Source organism: Halictus rubicundus, chromosome 2, assembly GCF_050948215.1.
Source record: "Halictus rubicundus isolate RS-2024b chromosome 2, iyHalRubi1_principal, whole genome shotgun sequence".
Taxonomy (NCBI): domain Eukaryota; kingdom Metazoa; phylum Arthropoda; class Insecta; order Hymenoptera; family Halictidae; genus Halictus; species Halictus rubicundus.
The window spans coordinates 13,880,414-13,904,399 of NC_135150.1; the positions used below are offsets into that span (position 1 = coordinate 13,880,414).

The 23,986-nt window shown below is 43.2% G+C and overlaps 2 protein-coding genes across 4 annotated transcripts in view; one reads left to right on the forward strand and one right to left on the reverse strand.

The window, feature by feature from the left end:
* The window catches only part of Fas2 (neural cell adhesion molecule fasciclin 2), a 207,186-nt gene extending 188,223 nt beyond the window's left edge, over positions 1 to 18,963 (forward strand). For 2 of the 3 annotated variants that reach the window (XM_076805460.1, XM_076805461.1), the window contains 4 exons: positions 11,086 to 11,217; positions 11,696 to 11,765; positions 13,125 to 13,250; positions 15,836 to 18,963. In XM_076805460.1, coding sequence (XP_076661575.1) covers positions 11,086 to 11,217; positions 11,696 to 11,765; positions 13,125 to 13,250; positions 15,836 to 15,977 — 470 coding nt within the window. In that variant the 3' untranslated portion in view covers positions 15,978 to 18,963. The remainder of the gene's footprint in view (positions 1 to 11,085; positions 11,218 to 11,695; positions 11,766 to 13,124; positions 13,251 to 15,835) is intronic. The other variant, XM_076805462.1, reaches the window with a different exon arrangement.
* A 29-nt stretch (positions 18,964 to 18,992) lies between these two features.
* Glcat-i (Glucuronyltransferase I) lies at positions 18,993 to 23,986 on the reverse strand. The gene is made up of 4 exons (XM_076805484.1): positions 23,853 to 23,986; positions 23,144 to 23,667; positions 22,783 to 23,079; positions 18,993 to 19,500 (listed from the first exon to the last, which is right to left on the reverse strand). Exons 1-4 carry the CDS (start codon positions 23,977 to 23,979, stop codon positions 19,402 to 19,404), a joined length of 1,047 nt encoding a protein of 348 aa, XP_076661599.1. The 5' UTR covers positions 23,980 to 23,986; the 3' UTR covers positions 18,993 to 19,401.

Here is a 23,986-nt window from a genome sequence, read left to right on the forward strand (position 1 = left end):
ACTCAATTCCGCCCTAAGAACAAAGTCGGATCCGAGACCCTAACTTCGCGCAGAACTTCCGAAAGTTGAAGCCTCATTCGACGTCAAGGGACTTCCCCCGAGCACAAACGTAGTTTGTAGCCCGTGCTCGATCCTTTGAGCAGTTTTCAATGAACCTTCTGTTCCGCGGAACCACGGAATTGCGCCAACTTCCCGGCGGATTCCGTGCGCGTTCCCTCGATCCGCATCACAGCCGGATCTTTAAAGGCCCCGTGGCGTTCTCGCGATTTCTCAAGGCTCGCACGGATTCACCTTGCCGCACGACGATATTCATTTCCATTCGAAAGAATCGAGCGGCGCGCAAAACGAAACTAATTTCGCCGGTCGCGATCCTTTCGGACAAAATGTTAATGCTCCACCGGCGTTGTTTTCTGGGTCACAGGCTGCCCGGTTTAAGGGGGCAGCTTGGGCACCGAGTGCTCCAATAAATATTCCACTGTCTCGAATTAATATTTCCCGTTGACGGAATCAATAACCCGAGGCGGCCCCAAGCTGTCGTTCCCCGATACCGCGTTTTGCAATTCGTGCCAAGAAAAGCAATTTAGAACGTCTCCGATCGACCGGGGAGAAAGAGTATCGCGTTCATCCGCGTCGAGCATGAAAGAGAAGCCAGCCAAAGCAAAAGCACACGACCGTTTCTCGAAAGGGATTCGAAAGGGAGTCGGCTGAGTTTGCGCCGTTCGATCATGCTCCATCATTCCCGCCGGTTTTAGAGGATCCAGATCCGTAATCGCGTGACTCGCCCCGCGCGGACTTCCGGTACGAGGATCTAAAATAGAGAGAGAGAAAGAGAGAGATAGGAAGGGAGAAGCGTTTCCTTCGAGGCTGCTTTTGGCAAAGAGCGTGTGCTCGTCGGCGCGTGAAGCGTCTCGCACCGGCGCGAGACAATGGCGTCGGGAAACCGGGAATCGTTCCTGCTCCTCGACGAGCCTCTCCTACCACTCTATTCTTTTCCAAATCGATCTATGAGCCTCCGCGAACGAGAACTTCGCCGCGAAATCAAGAGGGAACGAACCTAGCAGGATCCACTCACCCCCTCCGTCGGCTACCCCCGCGTCCGACGGAGTCCTCTTAATTTGTAGCACGTCTGCAACGTCCACGGGACTCCGTTCGAACGGAATTCGATTCAACCGTGTCCTAATGTAATTTCGCCGAAGTTAAATCGCTTTCGGATGAGAATCGACGCTCGCAATTGCTCGCCGATCCTCCATCCCCCTATCCTCCCCCTACGGCCCTTCCTTTTTCACTCGTGTTCGCGAATCCGGAGACGTTATGCGGAGACAGGGATCTAGGGACACTGCGACTCGCCATTTCCGTGTTCACGCGAGGTAACCGACCGTGTTCGCACCGGTGCCATTTTACGGCGAGGTTCGTTGATGCACAGGAGATGCTCGATTTCACAGGATAACGTGTTTCCTTCGAGTGGCTTTCGAACGGTGCGGAGATCTCTGGTTAACATGGGAACTAGGCACTTGGTGCAAAGCGATACTTCTCATTTGCGATTTTGCGTTTGTCGAGGAAATTCCGACGATTCGGTGTGCACCACCCCTGCCAGATAATGTTAATACTTTTTCTACTCTTGTATTTTTACTAAATACCAACAATGCAGTCCGTCCATCGTTTGTGAGCATTGTACGAAAATCTAAGTATCGATCTTTATGTAAAGCAAAAATTGTCTGCATCAGTTTCTAGGAACAGGGGTCGAAAAAAATGCAGTTCTTCACTAAACTTACCGAGCACTAAATGTAGCTGGTCTTTGTTGCCTAGTAAAAACGAAATGATTTATTTAAAGTCTGTGCGATTTTTATTGTGGTATATGCTTGAGTAAAGAGATTCCGTAGATCCGCGATAAGGTAGAGTGACCACGTTACCGACAAAGATAGGAGAAGAATGGTTTTACGTGCCACAACTTTTCGTCCTTATGTGAGAATATTTTTCGCTGGGAAAGGGCTCATTCGTTCAATCATTTCCAATGAAAGCATCTTTATAATTTCAAGAATTGTGAATGAAAAAAAATTCAGACCTGTTATTCTGACCAGCATTGGTACGTTTAGTGTTGATAGATTTAGTATTTACTTGGAAATGGTATAAATATAGTCTTCAATTCTTGCTTTAACTGTTCTGTATTGAATGTACCCAATTTCGCGATAAACGCATAAAATCCGCTATCGATAACAGAAAAATCATATTAAACGGGAAACCGTATTCCCAATCGCTTTACAAAAATCCCGCCGAGCAAGAAAAGAGACAAACGAGCTAAAAAAACATCATGCGAAGCGCACAAAGCGCTCGACGACCGTTTCGAAAGACCGGCAAACAAATCGGTCACATTAAAAAGTCGACCATCCCGTTTTCATCAACGCGACACTCGGTCATCCTCGAGTGGGACACTCGACGGCAGTGTCATCGCCGGTGTTCCGATATGGCTGCTATTCGAGTCGGTCGGGACAGTTCAGTGTTACGTAAATCAAAGATTCTGAACGAGAGAACGATCGGATTCCGGTATGCGACTCGCTCGATTTACAACGGACGCCCCTGAAGAGGTGTCCTGTTTATTCTGGGCGGCCGGGGTTTACATTGGCCTCTCGAACCCCCGTTCGGCTGAGGGGCTGCCGGTGCAGAGGAGAGCAGATTTCGAGATTAATCGCTGGAACTCCGGGATAATGGTCCGCCTCTAACGCAATTAAAACTCTCGAGGCCTCGGTACCATCGCCACGAACTTATAATAGCGAGACTCCTCCGCGACAGGAGCTTCTCCTCCTCCCCCCCCCCCCCCCGAAGAATCTCTTTGACCCGCGCACTTTCGCGGGGGGATGCAATTTTGCAACTTAAAACGGGTGGCTGCCGCGAAACTGCCTCGGTCAGGAGATCGGCGACGACGAGATAACTCCGAGGAAGATGCGACACAGTTCAAGGAATTCGTTGTTTTGACCATCCCCCGGTGGATGAACACTCTAACTACCGGGCATTATTCCGTAACTTTTTAATGTCTATTGCTTCAACAGCAGAATTGAAGTTTTCTCGGAACCATTTTGTCGACCCGTTTTCCACGACATCTCAAGTTCTAGTTACCCAATAAACTCGAAATTTCGAGAGAATCTTCGGTACCTAGCCCGCTATCGCACAAGCCAAAATTTAAAATATCCGTCAATTTTTTCATTTTTCTTTTTCACCGTCCTGGAGGCTAAGGAATATTTAAAAAAGTCGGTAATGAAGCTTCAAAATGCCGGCATTTCCAGATTTTTCGTCTCTTTCTGTTCGGACCATGAGTACATTCATACTGATTAATAAAAAACTTCATTTTCTAGTTAGAAAGGCCGGAATCGTGGCAAGCGTATTCTTGAAAAGATGCTCTACAATAAAATATATAACTCGAGTAATTTCGAATATTTTTACTTTTAAAAACTCACACGTTCACTTCAAGTATCAGTAAATACGTGTACAAAATCCCAACGCGGAAGGTTGAATAATTTTTCCCAGAAAAGAGTTCGTGAAAATTTCGTGGGAAAAACGGCCTCGAAAACCCGAATAGCCGGTGAATAGGCAGATAATGTTGTAAAAGTGATCAATGCTCTGGCATTGACTCTCGAGGCCTCGGCACCGTCGCCTGGGACTTATAATAGCGAGGCTCTGTTCCCACCCCCGCGGCGTCTCTTTGACCCGCGCTCTTTCACGGAGGATGCAATTTTGCAACTTAAAACGGAGGCTGCCGCGAAACTGCTTGGGTCGGGAGATCGGGAACCGGCGCCGACGAGATAATTCCGAGGAAGATGCAAATGGGCTGCTCAAGAGGCGATCTTCGCTCTGCTCTGCTCTGCTCCGCTCCGCTCCGCTCTTGCTCTGTGCTCTTCCGAGCCTAGAGTCCCCGAACATGAACTCTTGGATGAAAGCTGCCGCCCGGAGAACTCGCTTCGTAACTACTTACGGATTTGTAGGATACGAACAGCGGGACAAACCCGACGCGGATCGCTGTTGTACGCCCGCGCGAGATCCGCTCATGAGAAGCTCATCTACGCCTGTCTCTCTCGCGCGTGCAATCGCAGAGGACTCTCCTGAAATTTGTTATTCATGGAAGAAAGCACGGGCGCGGGTGTATCTTGATCGTGGATCCTGTTCCCTCCATTTTGCAAATGAAGATCGTGAATTATTTCGCCGGAGTTATCCCAGCTGATGGGAAATGATTTCCGGAATTCTTTTACCGTGGACTGTCGATTTTTAATGCGTTCATCTGTTGGGCGTGAAAATAAAATTGTTAACAGAAGAGTGCAGTCATGGATCAATTGAACCCACTTTGATAGTCAATTATTGTCATTAATAACATCGTACAAATTTTTCTTATCCAAGGAACATAGCTAAATCCAAGCAGATGGAAAATTTATTTTATAATTTATAGGATTTGTATTTATTGAGTGTCTACATTTACTTTAATGCTTAATTTAAACATAATTTGCTCAGTATAAGTGTTACTTAATTCTTAAAAGTCGAATTATAGTTCTGTTCCTCTGGTATTAACATTTAAGCAGTAAACGTACACACGCAATAATTGATATCAGAGGAACAGAATTTTAATTCGACTTTTACAAAATGAATAACGCTTCTATTGAGCTGGTGTTTAAAATCTCCTCTGGGGATAAGCTAATTGACTTGCGTCCTATAAATTAGGTCGTTATAATTTTATAAGTAGACTGAAAACGTAATTCCTAATCGATTAATACTATTAATAATACTGCGAATATTTTTCTTTCTCAAGACTCAAGTGATTCCATACAAGCACAGGCACAAATTAGGCTACTCTTCTCTCAATATCTGTCCCCAGTGTGCATAGTTAATGTAAAATAATAGTGCACATTTTCTGTTGAAAAATTTGTATTTATTGCGTGTCTACGTTTACTTTAATGCTTAATCTTAACATAATGTGCTGAATAGAAGTGTCACAAATTTTTTAAAAATCGAATTATAATTCTGTTCCTCTGACATTAATATTTAAGCAGTAAACGTACACACGCAATAATTAGTATAAAAGGAACAGGATTTGAATTCGACTTTTCAAAAATGAATAACGCTTCTATTGAGCTGGAGTTTAAAATTTCCTCCAGGGATAAGCTAATTGACCCGCGCCTTATAAATCAGGTCGAATTTAAGCGTGGGCTCAAAGTTCCCTCCAAGTTTGTCTAAATTTTTCTCCGACGCGTTGCTGGCTGATTTCCCGCGCAAGCATCGACAGTCCACCGGCATGTTTGTTCGTTCATGTACGAAAAGCTCGAGGTATCTCTGTGCGGGCGCTTTCATCCGGCGTGGAATGAAGCACGTGACTGTGAGCTCGTTCGGGGAATCATCTCCATTTCGAAACAGAGGCCCCGTTATAAATAGAAGACGCTGGTGTGTCGAGCGCGAAGCCAAGCAGGCCTAACGAGGAGGAGCGAAAGAGCACGGCATCCGCGATATGAAGTGCACACAAGTGCAATGTCGAGGACCCTGGGAGATCTATTTTCGAGGGGGGCGCGTGGCATTCGCCGCGAATTCTCTAGCCGGTGCATACGGGGAATGCAAGATAACGCAATCGTGGCTCGAGCAGCGTCTTCCTGAATTCGTGACGAGCGCGAGAAATCCTACATAAACAACAGCGTTCCCCTTTAAATGTTACTTGCTATTCGACGTTCGATAAAATACCACGGTGTCGCGAGGCTCAACGTGTTAAATAACACGGTTCGCAGTTCGATTCCAATTGCCCTATAAATTCCGCAGGAACGATGCTCTCAAAATTTATCGCGATCCATTTTTCTGTAATTCAACTGCCCCGCTGAAGCGCGGCAACAAAAACCGGCGGCGGCGGCGGCGGCGACGCCTAGAAAATAATTCAGCGCCCGGCTTCAAGAGGCACGGTCCTCGAGCGGAATTATTCCCAGGTTCCATTCTCGAGTACGAAATTAACGTTCTTTGTTTTCACCTGTGCCCCGAATAACCGGACGATCCGACCGCGGCCGAATGAATCAAACGGAACGATCCGTTTCGTTCCCGCGAACGTCGACTCGCTACCTCCATTCCTGCCAATTCATCCCCTGGCCCAATTAATCCCCGTGTCACCTGGGACGATCCAGAACCGACGAGGCGCGATTTCGCGAGGAGGTTCCTCGGATAAATAATTTAACGCGCGGTCCGTTCGAGGCGGAAAAAGCGGCGGGGCGGGGCGGTGCGAACGGGGTAAAAATGACGGGATTAAAAACGAGAAACGAAAACGGCTTCGGAACGTTAATGGTCCGACTACATTTTTCCCCGGGCTAGTTATTCCCGCTAAAAGCTAAAAAGCGACTCTTTCACCGGCCGTTCCTTAATTATGCGCGATTCCTGCCGCGCCTGGGGAATCGTTTCTTGATATTCGTTATAGTACTGCTCGCGGTCGTTTCCAGTCTCCGCTCTCTTTCTCTCTCTACGCCCGGTTTTTCCGCACCGATGTTATTTTTCAATTCTATTCCCCCAACGAGAAGACATTTTTCCGTAGCAGCAACGTCGCCGCCTGACCACGTAACAGCGTACAATAATAACGATAATAACCGAGACACGATCCTGCCAATTGCAGCCATCGCGGAGAGAGAGAGAGAGAGACACGGTTTCCTTCTCCTCCGAGAGCGTTTCGTCCTCGACGTTTATTAAAGCTTCTTCTTATATATTATTTCCCCTTTTCATCCAATGTGTACCGTCGTCGTCGTCGTCGTCGTTGTCGTCGTCGTCGTGTGTATCCGACAGTCGCGACTCAACGAGAACGGAATGCGAAAACGAACGTAACCCTCGGCCAGAGAGCCACGTATAGGATCCGCGCAATGTTCCACGGTTCGTTCGGGGAAACTTATGGTTCCACGGTTATGGTTATTCCGCGCATAATTGTACCGGAGATCGTCCCCGCTCGTGCCGCCCCAATTAGACCGACGGGGAACGTATTATCCGAACGAGGCGCCTCTCGGACGCCGTAAAAATGGCCGCTCGGAATTGAGAGGCGAAACTACGGACTTGGGTAAAGACTTCGTTCTTACGCTTCCGGTTATAATGTGGATCTCTCCTGTCGGTAAGAACTTCATCGCTGTGGAAATTACATTTTAATACCTGGGAAGTGGTTTTTATCTTCACGCGTTGGAGTGGTAGAAGTCCGTTCTTTGTGTGGATCGGTAGAAGATTGCAGTTTCAGCGAGTGGACATTTTATTGTACACTTTTAATTTGATAGAACGGATAGAGTTGTGTACGTTGACGCGATGAAAAGTTGCGATGTTGATCGGTCGAAAATTGTAGTCTTACGTTCGCGTAAAAATGAAGTATCATTTTTCCGTTTGAGGTCTGCAGAGGTTTCGTATGTGATATTTCGAGGTGGTGTTATAGTGATTTCCGGAGCAAAATTGCGCGACCCGAGAGAAGGAGAGCGACGGAACCGGTGGAACATTGCGTGAACTTTTTCATTTCCAACGACACGGAGCACGTTTTCACGTTGCTAGATCCGTGGCCCGAAGACGTTCGCGTAATTTCCGGTGGAGTATACTCGAGCAACACTTGTATCTGTATACAATATACACGTATATGTACAAACGTATATATATATATATATATATATATATACAATATACATATAGAGGTAGATAGATCTTATTATTATATACAATAGGGAGCGACGACATTTACACGCGTGCAAGGACTATGTGCTAGCCTTAGTGCCTAACGATTCGTATTTAACGAGGGTGAACGTGCAGTTTTCTTCGGCCCGCCGTTGCGGGGACACTTATTGTAAATATCAGTACGGAAATATACATGTATATGTGAGTGTTTAAGGAATACCAGACCAATTGAAACCGCCGGCGGAGAAGCCACCATCAAATTGCGTGTCCGCGATCGAGGCACTAGCAGATCACTGCTATGTTTTCCGTTTGTTTCGAGAGATCCTCGATCCCTTAACGCTCGCTTCGCGCGGATTCGCTCCGAAAGGATCTTTTTAACATTCCGATCGTTCGGAATCTCGTGCGCGAACGTAATGATTGGACGGGCTCGCGTAAACAAAGGCCGGAAAGGAAAATTGTGTCTACGGTTAAGTCAACACGAGCGGACCGCTCGCGCCAGGACTGAAACACAGCAGATGTTTGAAACAAAGAACGTTGTAACCAATTTTCACGAACGTATCGGGCAGCCGCCGAACCGGTGGAAAGGCGTGGACAGCGAAAAGGGGGTGGTTCAACGTGGGAAACATGAAAAGCGAAAATGGAGGCGGCGCGAGACTACGCACCGAAAAATGTGAAAGCCAGAAATGGAGAGATTCCGCGCGGATAAAGTAAAAGGTAAAAACGGGGCGTTTTCGGTGCAGGGAAAAATGGAGCGCAGACAATGAATAATTCCGCGCGAATAAATACGAAATTCGAAACCAGCCTGACGTCCAGCATCGGGAAATATTATTGAAGTTTGCTGGACAAGATTTCCGACATGTACTCTATTGGAAAATATCCGGTTTTCGTGCGAGCTGCGCATTTTTCGAAATTTTTACGTTCTCGCGCCGTCTTTATCGACACCAGTTCCGCTGCACCTGTTGGACAATTGTTAATAGTGTTTCTGAGAGATATTTGAGAATTGACCCTTTCATGTTTCCTGAGAATTCATCCCTTATCTGAGACTTTCTTTGTTTTCATAATTGTGTTATAAATTGATGTAGGTGTCTAATGGGTTACATGATTATATGAAACGTTGTGTCAAATCATTATATAAAACAGAAAGGGGTGAATGTTAACAGAGAATCTGTGGTGCACATTTATTTGAGGAGCGTATGTGGGCTAGACAAGGAGCATAGCCAGTGTAGGGCTGTTACGTATTAAGGATAAAAAATAATTAAATAAAAATGTGATACGTATAGACTCAGGATGATAAAAATTGCAGTGGGAAATCAGATTATGCTTTTAAAAAATTAATTCCATTTAATCTACTTAGCCTTTCTTTTAGTTCCTTATTAATTTCTGAACGAAGAAATATTTTTATAATTACTAATCAAGGTTGAACTACCCCGAACGATGGAAGTTTATTATAAATGAAACTAGACGCTGTTTGCTTTGAAACATTCTATTCGTGAGAGACAGAATATTAAATTGTGAAAACCTTTCGCGTTGAGAATGTATCCTAAAAAATACTTTGAAATTGTAGAAAAAACATGGCCCATATTTTTGTGACATTTTTCATATTTTTGAAACAGAAGGTACAAAAATATAATCGCAACCACTAGTGTTGCACGTATATTTTCCTTCATTCTTTGCAATCCATGGAATTACAGTAATCGTGATTGTTTCTGCAAAGAAATATAAAAATACAAACTTCATCTCTGAAAAATATGAATGAAAATCCGCATTACTAACGACCCCGATAATTAAAATCGGAGAATAGAACAATCTGCTGTACGTGTGAAAAAAGCTGCTGACAACCGCAGATCGGAAATTTGCGAAATGGGCGTTAAGGGTTCGTGGTCCGAAAAATGAGAAATGCGTAACGGAGGGATCAATTTGAGATGGTTTCTTTCTCGGCCGTCTCGTTCATTTTCCGCTCTCACCTGTCTCGACAGGCAAAGCAAAGAAAGCGAAAAGTATAGAAACAGGATTGCGAGATGCTCCAAACGAAACGGTAAATATGCTCAGCACATCAGAGGAGAACGGCCGGTGTAATGTGTATCATACAATTCTGCTAAGTATACATATCGTAGTAGTCCCTGTTGACTTCAAGCAAAATGAGCGAGCGAGCGAGCGAGCGATCGTGCGAGAGAGGAAGAGAGAGAGAGCGAGAGAGAGAGGGAGAGAAAGAAGGAAAGAAAGAGAGCGAGTAAAAGGCAATCAGTGGAAAAGGCTTTCTATGTGGAGGTAGCACATTTAGATTAGTGATGCGTAGAGACTAACATTCGGGAGAGAAAGGTAGCGAATGAGCTTTCTTCCCCCTTCCTTGAGCTTCTCAGCACCAAACCCTTTACTATCCGCGAAACGGCAGAATAGTGCGAAAAAAATGCTCTTCTGTCGCGCTTCCGTTCACTGTGTTCGCGCGCTTGGTTACTGTGCACACCACCATCAAACTACTTTCATTGGTTTTATGTTCTTCTATCTCTGTGTTCGTTGTCTCCCCCTTTTTTTGTTTTGGTACGTCACCCTTAACCACTTACATGCTTCATCATTAATGCTTCTTACGACTATAGACGAATTTTTCTCCTTTTTTTTTTTATTTTTAATCTATTTTCTCTGTGTTTTCCGTTCTTGATCATATTGGTAACTCGGTTTGGCTTGTTTCTCTTATATATACATATAATATTTTTTTTTTGTTTGTTTTTTTGGTTCCTTTACGTGTCTACGCTTTGACGAAAACGGATTTTTGGCACAACCCCAGAACCCCCCGCCGATCTTGTTTCTTTTCAGGAGACTAAAATTAATCGTCCGCGTAACGTGTTTGGTGATGAACCCCCCTCGGGTAACCAGCTTTGACCCCTTATGTTCCTGGATCGTTTCATTTTTGTGTTACACTGCCATTTCTATCTAGAACATTTTCTTTCCGTTTTTTTTGTCGAACATCTTTTGCAGTCACACGGCCATGAATGCGCACGTTGTACTCTCAATTAGCCTAAAAAGAATAGTTTTAAGAATTTAGTTTGTCGCAGCATTCGAATGGAAATGGTACTTTGGAGTGCCTTCAGGACATAAGGTGTTGGCCGATTCAGTCCCGTAGAAGTATGCGAATGCTTGATCCGTGAACTGCACATTCGTATCGGAAGAAACTCGATCGATATGTCCTGGCGTTCGATACGCTGAGAAATGAGTTACGTTCGCCTATAAAATGAAGCAGTGTCGCACACTTTCTACTCGAAAACAATGAGATTGATTCTTAAATTGTGTCGTATAACGAAAGAAACCTACCAGTACGTTTTCGTCGTTCGTAACGATGACGATCGACCAAGCATCACCAAGCATCGTTCAGTACTGCTTTTGCACTAACGGATTGCAACGCGCGTTTCCGTGCCACGACGATTTTCTGACGCGCTGTTCTCGTTCTTCAAGGTGTAGAAACGACCGTGGTCCACCATCAAGGCCCGCTGATGTCGAGCGCAGCCATCATCGGTATCGTGATCGCGGTACTGTTCATTATCATCGTCGTGATCGACATTATCTGCTGTTGCGCCCACAAGACAGGTAAGGAATCGCAGCGAAAATAAATCTTCCCGCAAATAAATCGGCCATCGCGCAACACGTTTATCTCGCGGCGGCTCGCGCAGCAATAATTTACTCGAGAGCGCGACGCGCACTCGAAATTTTCGAATAAATCCACTCGAAATATCCATGTAATACTCATTCGAAATTGCGAAACGAATTTAGCGGGCGTTTCAACGCGAGTTTATCTAAAACCGCATCGCGTATTCACTTGGAGCTCTAGCGCGAACTTATCTGGAATTGCGCGGCATAAATTCGTGAAATTGCAACGCGGATTTATCGCCGGCCGCATATGTGACTTTGCGCGAAATTGTGGCATGCGCCCGCGGACTTACGCGAAACGGTCACGCGAAATAATTATGATCGCCGATTAACGCGGCCGGCGACCTTTCTTTCCCTTGAATATTTTAAAATGCAATTCTTTCCGCATAGATTTTCATTGTGCGCGCGTCTGTTGCAGGAATTATTTACTACGTTTGCGAACGATCCCGCCGGAAACCAGTGGACGAAGAAGACGCGAAACTCGGCAGGTGAGACCCGTTTCGATCAGATCCGTTCGAACAGACACACACACACACACACACACGTTGATATTCTGACATGTTACACCCTCTCGGTATCTAGACAATTTTACTCGACTCTCCTTTATATACATTCACATCTATTTTACATTGTGCTTTTGGCAAGTCTGGCGCTACATTACCGTGTCATCGAACCTAGCTCCCCCATCATGGAACTTCGTTTTCGTCTCTGTTCTTTCACTCTCCAGCCGTTGAAAGAATCCGCGATCACCGTGACTAACACGACAATTAGCTTAGAACGTGAACACACCGCTAATTCGCCGTCGAGCCTCCGCGAAAACCCGGTTCCGGTTTCGCGAATCTATTTCTGTCTCCGCGAAACACAATCATTCGACAGTCCGTTGGTAGACTGCGGATGGATCTATATGCAACATAAAAATTTTGTGCATGTCCACTGAAAGACATAGGAACTGCATAGACATTCATTTTTCCTCTTGAACCAAGACTCCGTAGATTCGCGATAAGGTAGAGTGACTACGTTACCGACAAAAATAGTCGAAAAATGGTTTTGCGTGCCTCAACATTTCGTCCTTATACGAGAATATTTTTCGCTGGGAAAGGGCCGATTCGAAAGAGGAAGGTTCAATCTAGCACTGAGAGTGACCAGAAAAATTGAGTTAAGTCAGTGATTGAAGGCTGCGAACGGAAATTATACAGCAGTTACCGACCTGCTGACTCCGCAAAAGTCACGTGACTACCCTTGGCTCTTAAGATTTTAAATTTGACAAAGTAACGTGAATTGCGTTAGGTGAACATTTCTCTTTCAACGCGCAGTTAACGATTCCGCTTGTGCGAACAACAGAGTTACAATTCGATCATTGAAAATCAAATATTGCAGAAAATCTGTCATAAAATATTGTTCGCAGATATTGTAAATGAAGTAAATAATTCGATTGGTTCGTCACGCGTCGTCCGCGTCATTTTTCGTCCGTGTAAAATCGTCGGACGGTAATGAAGTCACATTTTCATCAATTTGTACTCTCGCGGAGAGTTTAATAGCCGGCGGCATTCATAAAGGAGCCTTTATAACCCCGAGGTTAATGGACACTCGATAAATCGGAACCGGGTGGGCGTCTGTCTCCGGTCTGATATTTCCGGGCGTTCGGTGTTCGAAAGAAACCATTTTGTTGCTCGTTGGAAAAACCGAGGGGAAAGGGAAATGAAGAACGAGAAAAAAATAACAAGACAACTGAGTAGCGTTGTGTCCCCGATGTTAAATGGTCCGGTTAACCGGTCAGAATCTAGCCCGCCATTAGGAGACACTTTGACCCTCTCGCATCTTTCTCTTTTTTTTTTCTTTACCGGTAGTCTTTACGGTTGGCGGTTTCCATTGCCGTATTGCGACCAAAAAATGGCCAATGTCGCCGGGGTCACGGCCATCCAAGACTCGGGTAGTGGAAAAAATACCATTAGATTGGTCAAACACACTGCCATGTAAGAGAGATACATAAGTGAAATCAGTAAGAAGCATGGCCCCTCTCGAAGGGGCTCTGACACGGCTTTCTACTTCGCATGAGATTTTTTATTTAATGCTCTCAGACTTTTATTCCTCCCCCCTCTTTCTTTCTTTCTTTTTCTCACAACTCCTCTCTTTTCCGTATGATTTGCCTCCTTTTCTCCGGTCCCACGGTACCGGTAAATATCCTAGAATATCGGAAGCGCGGTGCTGGACGAAAGCATTGGCAGATCGAGGTCACGTTTATACATTGTATTACGATAAACCACGCAAGCCTAGGTTCGATATTTTATTTGACATGGACAGATTGAAACCAAAAATAGTAAACGTCCAATAGAGCTGAATCGTGTCTACAGTGAATGCAATAGTGTCAGTAGAATAGCGCAAAGTAAAATAAAACACTATATATTTGTAATATTTGACGTTAGGTTCTCCCTTAAGTCGTGTCGTTTCATATCGAACGCCATGTTTATAAACTGTCTATATTTTTTAAGAAGTATCCTCTTATCAGTCTCTAAAGCGTACGTACGAAGCATTCAGAACGATATTTTCCATTTGAAGACAACTAAAGGTCATTCGTAACAATATTGTAAGTAACAAAGCAGGTTTCCAAGATTAACCAAGATCGACTGAACCAAAAACATTCAATATCAAAAGATTAATAAATGAGCCAAAAATTGAATAAGAAATTTTCTGAAAACTTTATCATAAAGTTTATATGTGAGAAGTGTAGTTCTTATTATTTTACACTATATGTTACCATTAAAAAACGACCCGGCTTACGGGATGATTATAGTGTACATGGTAGTACTAAAATATTAGACTAATTAGTCCCCATAGTTTCAACTGTTAACATCCACCTGGAAAAGAAACCGATTTCTGAAAAATAGTGTATGCGCCGATTGCTAAAACCCGTCTGCTTTGAACAACGCAATTAGAATCTCGATGTGCCATGCATGCGTCGACACCATACGTTCCAAAATGGCGGCTATGGGAACAGAGTCGTCGATAAAGCAGGATTAGAGCATGACAGAGTTCTTGTTTATCCACGTTCCTGGTACCCGATCCTTCTGTTATCTGAGTTAACACAACGGCCTTACCACCGCCAACCATTTTCTCACACGAGTACGACGACTCGGTGGGTGAACGAATGTCGCATCCGATTATGTTTCATTTACCTACCACTTGTCCGTTCACTATGCTCACTCCCCGCGAGGCTCTGCATAAAACTGTCGCCCATTATCCGCCCGTGCTTTTGGCTATGCTGCATGACATATCAACACTCTGAAGTGATATTAATTGCTCGTTAACTACGTAGCACACTCACCAACACGCTCTAATTTATCCTGTCCCGTTCGAACTCGTCGATCCACGGACGCAGGTGATTCAGCCTCGCATACTTCAGAAGGGACTTGAAACGAAAGAAACGCGATACAACTTCCGTGTAAATATCGGTCTAAGAAACTCCGACGCTCACCTTGTCACTCCTATGAATGTACTCCGAAAGTTCCAGACATTTCGCGACGGTCGTTGCCTTGAAAATTCGCGACGAGAGAGAAATTCAGCGCTGCGGGGACTCGCTAAATGCTCGTGGCCTAAATTGGCAACGTTTATTCAATTTTTAACACGGTAAACTGAAAGTCTGAATAGACGTTCCTTCCTTCAAACTTTTTGTTAAGTCCATTATTTTATTTAAACGTGTAGGGTCTTATACAAGTTTATAGACACGAATATAGAAGAAATAGGCAGTATATGTATGTATTAGAATGTAATTAAGAGCCGCGAAGATGACTTTCTTATTCTAGTAACTTTAGTAAAACAAAAGTCTAGTTATGAAGCATTGTGGAGGATACAGCAGTATACTTAAATTCTTCTGAAACTCCTTTCTGTTTTATGTGTTACACAAGAGAGGAAATGAGAGTGCTCATGCCCGGGATTTTAGTGTCCCCGGTATAGTGCTGCCCTCTAGACTAATGTTTAGCCTGGACCAGAACCTGCATCATCTTTTTAGCCTGGACCAGAACCTGCATCATCTTACCTGCATCATTAGTAGCGGATTCCAAATAATGCCAAAGTACTTCTATGTTAAAAGAGACTCTTCTATGTAGGCTCTGATCCAGCCTAAAAGATGATGCAGACAAGTGGGGACACTAAAACCCCGAGCGTGGGCACTCTCATTACCTCTCTAGTTACACCCTCCAAAATCTACTAATTACAGAAACTATAGTACTTCTTTGCCATTTTTACTTTGCGAGTATGTGTCCTTGATTGCACAATGGAAGTTGAAATAAAATCGGAACGCTTCAGTTCCTAGAAAAAGAGTGACAAAATCCGATTTTCTTGGTGTTTGCGAGCACTTAGCGATCCACCGCGGCGCGAACCGCAACCACACGATACTAACGAGTGATGGCATGCCTGATGCATATTATTCGATGTTGCACCACGCGCCGCATCCGTCGACATGCTCTTTTCTGCCCAGTAATAGAAAGTATAACCGTAACGATGCTGCGGCGGTACGCCGATTGTTGCCCGATTAATTAAATCACTGATTGAAACGTTTTAGAGACGAGAAGGAGCCGCTGAAGGAGGAGAAGAAGATCACGCCGATCATCGACACGGGCCTGCGTCGGGAGACCTCGATCACCTTCGACGGGAAAAGGTCCGTCTCGAAGACCGGCTTCGTCGGCAAGGACTCGACCGTCTAGATATTCTTCCGGCGTACTAGATTGTAAGTCGTAACCGTAGAAACGCTGTTTCTGGTAAAAAAAGAAAGTGTTCTCGAATCGATACGAAACGGCTCCCGGACTGCGACGAAGTACGCTGGCCGTCGTATCCCCAGTTTCAAGTTCGCAGCGAGTTTCGAGCAGGTTTCGCGCCAGGATCTCTCCCGCGGCGCGCGCGCGCAACTCGGCGGGAAATTCGAACCAGCGCGACTTCGTCCCTCGTTCGAGTACGGTAGAACAGCGCAAGGGATCGGATTCGACTGCTTCACAAAAAAAAAAGAAAACCGCGTACATTCTGGTCGTGTCCTTGCTCCGAGGACGCGACAAGAAAATCTACTCTTCGGCAGGATTCGTCAGATCACCCGGGTTAGTTGCACGGCTGTTTCGCGACGGTAAGGAAAGCCTTAAGAAAAAGAAGAACGGCAACAGAAACCTATCTCTCTCTCTCTTTCACTTTCCATCCTCTGTCCTGAAACCCCAAGTCCCTCGTCAATGTAATCGCCAGAGTAAAACGGAACATAGATATGAAAACGATACGACGATTTACGGTGACGGCGGGTACGTCGGGTACCCGCTCGCGTAAGTCGTCGTCCCCCCCTAGCGCAAAGAGGAGCTCTATCTCGATGTAATATTGTAACTTTTAGCGAGTATTGCAAGGTGGAGCCTAGATAGATCGCTTACACGAGGAGGAAGAATGTACAAAATTTATCGCGAAATTGGTAGAAGCTGGTCGGTAATTAGTGATCGCTGCTTCGAGGCACCCTCTCTAGTTAATCGCAGTCTAGTACGCTGGGTAGTACTGTGTTGTCGTGCGCACAGCACACGACGGTAAGGAAAATGAACAAAAGGACAACGTTCCCCGATCCCGTGTCTCGTTTCGAGTGAACGAACTTCAAGCGAAACGGGAACGGGGCGAGAGGAGCACGCACGCACTCTCTAAACGGGGTTCCGCCATTTCTGGCGAACCCTCGATCTCTGTATATATTCTTTCGAAGGTTATATTCCCTCGACTTCTCGCCCACTCGTCGACGTTTACTCGGTCGGGAGCCATGTTGTACGGTCCATATACATTTCATTTGACTATTGTTCGATTTCGCGCGACCTTGCTTTCAAAGACTGATTCATTTAAGCTCGAAATGTTCACGAAGACGAGCCGGTCATCGCCAACGATCATGGTCGACTTTAGCTCGCGTTTCCTTGACGATGACTCGGACGGAAATGACAGTTTCGTTGTTGCCTGCCGAAAGACGCGGTAAAAAGTCGACTAACAGCAGCGCCGCTCATCACTGTACCCGGCCATGTGTCGTTCCTGCGCGGTTAGCGTGATTAGTTGCGTTCCTCGAGCGAAAAGTGTGTTCCCCGTTCTTCTGTCCGTGTGATCATTTTCAATCGTGATAATTAGTACATTTTGCGATGTAAATGTCTGCCAGAAGCGTCGCGCGCGTAAGAGCAGCCCTAACCATTTCATGTTCGTTTGTTTATTTAATAGTTTTCCCTCTCTCTCTTTTTCTCTCTATTTTTTACGTTTCTAACAGTAGTGTTTTATGTAACGGTTAGTTAACTGTGTAAGGTAAGGAGGTAAGTGTACCGAAAATTTGGGCAGCTTTTGCTATGGAATTCCGGTTGGCTGGTCGTGTCGTCAGGGTAGAATTCATGAAGGCGACTACCGTGGAGGTATACCTAAAGACTGTAAGATACGGGAATTAGGGGAGTGTTCAGTGGAGACGGTTGTTGCACGACGATGAGCCGCGCTGACGACACGCCGGCGTACACCGCGTAACATTTTTCAAAGTCTCTCTGAATATTGTATGTATAGCGTAATCAGATACAGCGGCAACAATTCAACGTTCGTTACACAAACACGCTCACACATACACACACACACACAAGCGTCCCCTTTTGTCTCGGATGGATTCGCTGGTTTACCCCCGTTTCCGTTCGAGGATCATACGCAAAATGACAAATTGAACAATCGAAAGCTGCCATATACATATATATAAATATACATATTACGATATTCGATACTATGGAAAAATACCACGTTCTGTCCTAATGTGTAAGATGGCTTTTCGAGAAAAACGCAGTTTAAAATGTGATAAGTTTTTGTAAATGCTTGTAAACGTTTTTCCTAATCATTAAGAGGTATCGAAGATAAGTTTAAGGAGGGGGTCCGGTAAGTTTAGGACGTTGTATGCGATTATCGGAAGGTGCGTTCGCAATGGAAATGCAAAAGCAGAAGATCAAGAAGAAGAAGGAAGAAGAAGAAGAAAGAAGCGACGGAAGAGTGACCGAAAGAGCAATCGATCGCGTGTATATTTATTTAAGACGATCAATGTGTACCTACGAATTAAAACACACGCCGGCATACACACAGAAACACACACACACACCCTCATATACATACAGAAATGAAACACGAGAAATTCAAAGTTGTAGATCATCGCCTCCTCGCTTGCGAACGCACTGTCTGCACAGGTAGCTTTTTTACGTACCCGTAAACACAGAGTTTTGCCAAATATATAGTACTTATTAGCTTGTAAGTCAACAAGTACATATTATACACAAGAAAATATATATTATATCGACGAGAAAAACAAACAAAAAAAAAAAAAGAAAGAACAACAACAAACGAAACGGCGAGTTTTTCGTCTCGTAATCGTCACACCCAGTATTTCGAGGCTTCGAGGCGGGTCGTTCGCGATCCGTCCGAGCCGGAGAGGTCACGTTTTATCTAGCTATTTTATATTCGTTGCCAAAAAACCCGTAACCCACGTAGCTTCCCATGAAAAGTATTAACTGCGCATCTCTTCCAGTTGAAAGAACAAGGAAAGAAAATACGAAAGCAAACAAAAATAAATATTATTACGAGGTATTATTAAAGTTCGTAGGTGTAAGGCATATTTTTTATGTATGCTTTTTCTGTACGCGTCAAAGAAACGTACTCTCGACTAATAAAGGATGATGAACATTTTCAAGGTCAATGATTCACGTCTCTGCTTCAGTTCACACGTATATCTCTGTCCGTGAGATTCGTTTCTTTTATTCGCATCAAGAATGAAGGATTTACACGTATTACAAACTTGTAAAAAGAAGATCTTGTTAAGCCAACAGGCGCATAAAAACTCGGAGATATGTAATATCAATATACCGGGCATATTGCGCGGGTAATCGAGGAGATAGCCTAGAACCTAATTATCAGATATGCAGCTATAAGCAACTAACGCGTTATGGCACTGCATTTTCTCGCGACGTGAGAAAGAGTATATGGCCAGGAGCATATGATAAGAAACACGTAGAAAATTCGCTGTTCCATTTTGTTTGTTTTTGCGTACGCTGCTTCATCACTGTGTGTAAGGCCCTCGCAACGATCGCAAAAGGACGTAGGCAAACTGTAGTAACATTAACGTCAAACTTCGATTCCCAGGTTCGAAGGTTTACCTTTCTTTATCAAGAGTTGCTCGACTTTTAGCTGAGGCGGCTCTGTGCGTGTGTGCCACACGTATACCTGAAATCAATTTTACGAACAATTAAAAAGACAATTTTTTAAAAAACAGAGGTCAATAGCATCCACAATCTCCATTCAAATACTCAATTAGAATAGACACCAATTTTATAATACAGTAAGTATTTTGATAATATTCGATCTACTGTACAGCAAATGTTTAAATCATTCAATAGAAATTTCGATAATATTTTGTTCGTTCTGTCTCGTATAATAACTATTATTTTATTTCCTAGTAAATTATGTGTAAAATTTATACTTTCAAAAGTCAAAATTTTATTTCCACGCTGTAACCGTATGGTGAAAAGATTATATGGCGCCATCTACGGCGAATGACGAAGTTTTTAGCTAATTAGTACTCCAGTTATACCATGCTATGGCGCCACGTACTAATTCTAATAAACATTTACATGTTAATCAAAAAATTTTACATGCATAACAAATGATGTCGAATAAGAGATGTTTTAATCAATTTGACAACAATGGAGTATACCTTCAACTCATTCTAAAATTAATTTCTTCGTCACATTTTTATATTATTTGTTACGTATTAATTTGTTATTATCAATAACTATTTCTCATCGTAATAAATTGTTTACTACTGCATTTCGAAGCTATCCAGTAATTAAGAATGTGCGAAGTGCTGTGTTAGTACGTTAATATTCAATGACACCATGTGGCGTTAAGCCAGCTAACCATAATAATAGGCGTTAACGTTCTATGACGCGATATGGCGTCATATGTATCGCAACTGGTTAATTGCCAAGAAAATTTGTTTCGTTTCAAGGTTTTAGATTTTTTATTTTACTTTGTTATTGAAACTTTGCAATTGAATTTATGTATTACATAATGTCATTTATGTATTTGCAAGAATTTTCGATTCAAGTTTTATTTTTTATACTCGCAGCAGACGAGAATTTTATCATTCATACTTCCGTTTCGTAGTCTATAGGTAAGCAACAGAAGCTATGTATTTCATTTCTGAACTTTCTTATTATTGTCACTATTGGGGACATTGATAATACTATCTTCTCGGTTGTATTCAAAATGTAACATAACCGAAAATTCAGTTTCTCAAAACGTCATCGCAGTAGAAGATTTCACATTTGTTTTAATACGCATACTGGATTTGATAGAAATGTAATTTTCAATTATATACAAATTTTACAGGCTGCGTGAAGCTCAATGAAAATGGCTAACGAAGAAGAAACATTTTTATGGGAGAATTATGAAGATTGTTTGTCAGATGTTCCGAGTAATTATGAAAACTGTGATGTTTTAAGTGATAGTGACTTCAATTCCTTTAGTGACAGTGATTTAGAAGATTCACCATTGTACAATAGAAAACGATCTCATCCAATGCACAATCTAGCACAATCTAGCGACTCCGATGAAAAGGACGATGATCCATTAGATTGGTCCGATGATGATTCACCTAGACACAATGAACCTTTCGAAGGTTCACCAGGCATCAAAGTTCTGCCAACTTGTTTGGAAAGTGCAGAACAAGTTGCTAAGTTATATTTCACAGATGATCTATTTGATACAATTGTTACAGAAACTAATAAATATTATATGAAAAACTCACACAAATACACAACATCAAAAAGCACTGGGAAGTGGACTGACCTAACTGTACCAGAATTAAAGAAATGGTTCGGCTTAATTATCATAATGGGTTTAGTAAGGAAAGGTAAACTAATAGATTATTGGTCCACAAACCCAATCATAGAAACCCCAATTTTCTCTAAAGTCATGAGCCGTAATAGATTTCGCCAAATATTATCTTGTTTGCATTTTTCTGATAACAATAACATGCCCAGTAATGCTGACCGTTTATTTAAAGTACAGACAATCATAGATCATTTTAAGCAGAAATTTAACGAAATCTATAAACCCATGCAAAAATTGTTGTTAGAGGAGGACGTTATACCCTGGCGAGGAAGACAGAACTTTCAAGTGTACAATCCGTTTAAAATAACAAAATATGGTATTCTTATTAGGATGTTATGCGAATCCAGTACAGGCTATGTATGCAATTTTGATATCTATTCTGGTACTAGAAATAGCTTAGAGAGTACGATATCAGAACTAGTGTTGAATGTTTCTAACATGTGGTATCACATCTACATGGACAATTATTACAACAGCGTTGAAATCGCAAAACAATTACTTTTAAAGAAAATTAAAGTATGTGGAACAATAAGAGCAAATAAAGGTCTACCTTCGAGTTTAAGAAAGAGTAAATTAAATGTGTTCGAAACCCGATTCAAACGACAAGGAGAGGTGCTCATTCAATTGTGGAAAAATGACAAAAAGAAAGATATACGCATGATTTCGACTATACATAACTCTGACGTGATAAATACTGGGATCATAAACCGTAAAACTGGCTTGCACATTCAAAAACCAAAGTGCATAATAGATTACGATCAGCACATGAAAGGGGTGGATCGAGCGGATCGGTACATAGCGTGTTACCCAATTTTTAGGAAAAGTCGAAAATGGACAAAAAGGGTCGCGTTGTACTTATTCAACTGTGGCTTGTTCAATGCCTTCAAGGTTTACCAGAGTATTAACCGTAACAGTAGGCTCAAGTTCAAAGGATTTCTAGAAAGTATTGCAACGGCTTGGATCGAAGACAAAACGGTGTTGAGATTTGAATCTAACCTCGATATCATCCCCTCTACATCGGGAACGTCTTCTGCGACGCGCACTCCCCGTTTCGACTCGTTGCAAAGATTTTCAGGCGATTTGAGACAACACCAACTAGTCAAAATCCCGGGAAATTCGAAACGGATACGGCGAAGGTGTAAAGTATGTTATTTAAACAAAATTCGAAAAGAGACGTCCTACATGTGCAAACATTGTAAAGTGCCATTACACATAGGAGAATGTTTCAACTCCTATCATCTGAAGGAACATTGAATCCTCGCTTTATTGTTGAGAAGCACTTTTTCTGTAAGATATTGTGCTCAAATGAATATAAGAAACATATTTTATACATGTTACAATAGATTCTCGCTGTTTTTTTAAACCCATTTTGTCTTCTTAGATACTGTGCAGAAAAGCAGTTTATTAAGTAGGTAAATGAATTGTTAGGAACTAAACGAAAAGATATTAATCGATTTTCAATATTTCAAAGAAATGGCGCTAAGGTTCGAAGAGAATAGCATCGTAGTGCCATCTTACGGTTGAACTTGGAAGTTACTTAGCTGGCAAGTTGAGCGCTTCGTCACAGATGGCGTCAATAATTTTTTACATAAACAATTGTTTTGACTATACCTTTGTGCAGCAATCTGCTAGAGGTTCCAATTCGTCCCTCGTAACGATTTGTCTCAGGATCTCGCTTTCCTGGTATCCTCCCTCGACATCATAAGAAAACATTGCCTCTTTGTGTTCCAACAAGAGGCGCAAATTAATTGCAAACCCGGCCATGTCTAACGGAAATGGACGATCCGGCTTCCAGGCCGCGTTGAAACCGACCACTTTGTTCGTAACGTTATCACATATCGGTTTCTCTACCATCAGACCACCTACCAAGCCCACCGGCCATACACCGACTTTTTGAATTTTCTCCATCTGCAACACGCGTTACATAACGCTTCCGTGACTGGACCGATCATTCGGTGGTTAATGTTCTTACCTCGCGGAAGAGCTTGATCGAATACGTATTATCGTCGTCAGCGAAAAATACAATCCCCTTGTCGGTTACTTTCCGATTTTCCCGAAGCCAGTGCAATGCGGCGTTTCGTTGCTCGACGCCTCGCGGTTTCTTCCAATTCGGATCATTTCTGCCCAACTTGTAGGAAGGGGGTGTTGCCGCAGCCAGATGAGTATAAATCAAGCCGCTGTTCTCTAGGAACCGGGTTACCAATTTTGTCTTCATCTCTGTATCTTCTACGATGATCCAATGAAAGTTCGATACATGTAAAAAGGTTTGATGCAACCTAGTGAGCTCGGCTTTTTGCACGGGTCTAGTGAAAGTAGGTGTGATGGCGTAGATAGTTGGTCTGTCAAAAAGTTCTGGTGTAATGTTCCCATTAAGTACACCATGGCCCTCTATCCATTTAATAATACTGTTTATCGATCCGTATACGTCCCGTTGCTCGATAATTATCGACTCCATTTTATTTCTCAGCTCCTGCCATCTGAATTGTTCCTGATAATCTAGAAACGAATAAAACTAAGTGAACGAAGAACTAGAGTTCGAGAAGGAGAATTTAAGGGTAAGAGAACGATGCGTTTGAAATTCCCGGGCGGCTTGCGCAATAGGCGCAGCACGCAGCACAACAAGTTTCATGCATAACTGCGTTCACATGCGTGAAGGTACGTGGTTTTCGATCAACACTCACATATGTAACATTGAAAGACGATCACATGAATCAGGAACACTATTAGGAAGCCCTTGTTACAACGAAAACCGCCCCACATATTAAATTTAGTACCGGATTCGTCGGTGAGGAACACACTTTCTGTCATTGTTGTC

Excerpts from the sequence above, each read along its gene's own strand:
- Glcat-i (XM_076805484.1), bottom strand. The coding sequence starts at position 23,979 with ATGACAGAAAGTGTGTTCCTCACCGACGAATCCGGTACTAAATTTAAT. Across the intron at positions 23,668-23,852 it reads CGTCTTTCAATGTTACATAT|ATTATCAGGAACAATTCAGA; the intron begins GTGAGTGTTGAT and ends ATTCGTTTCTAG. Across the intron at positions 23,080-23,143 it reads CGATCAAGCTCTTCCGCGAG|ATGGAGAAAATTCAAAAAGT; the intron begins GTAAGAACATTA and ends CGCGTGTTGCAG.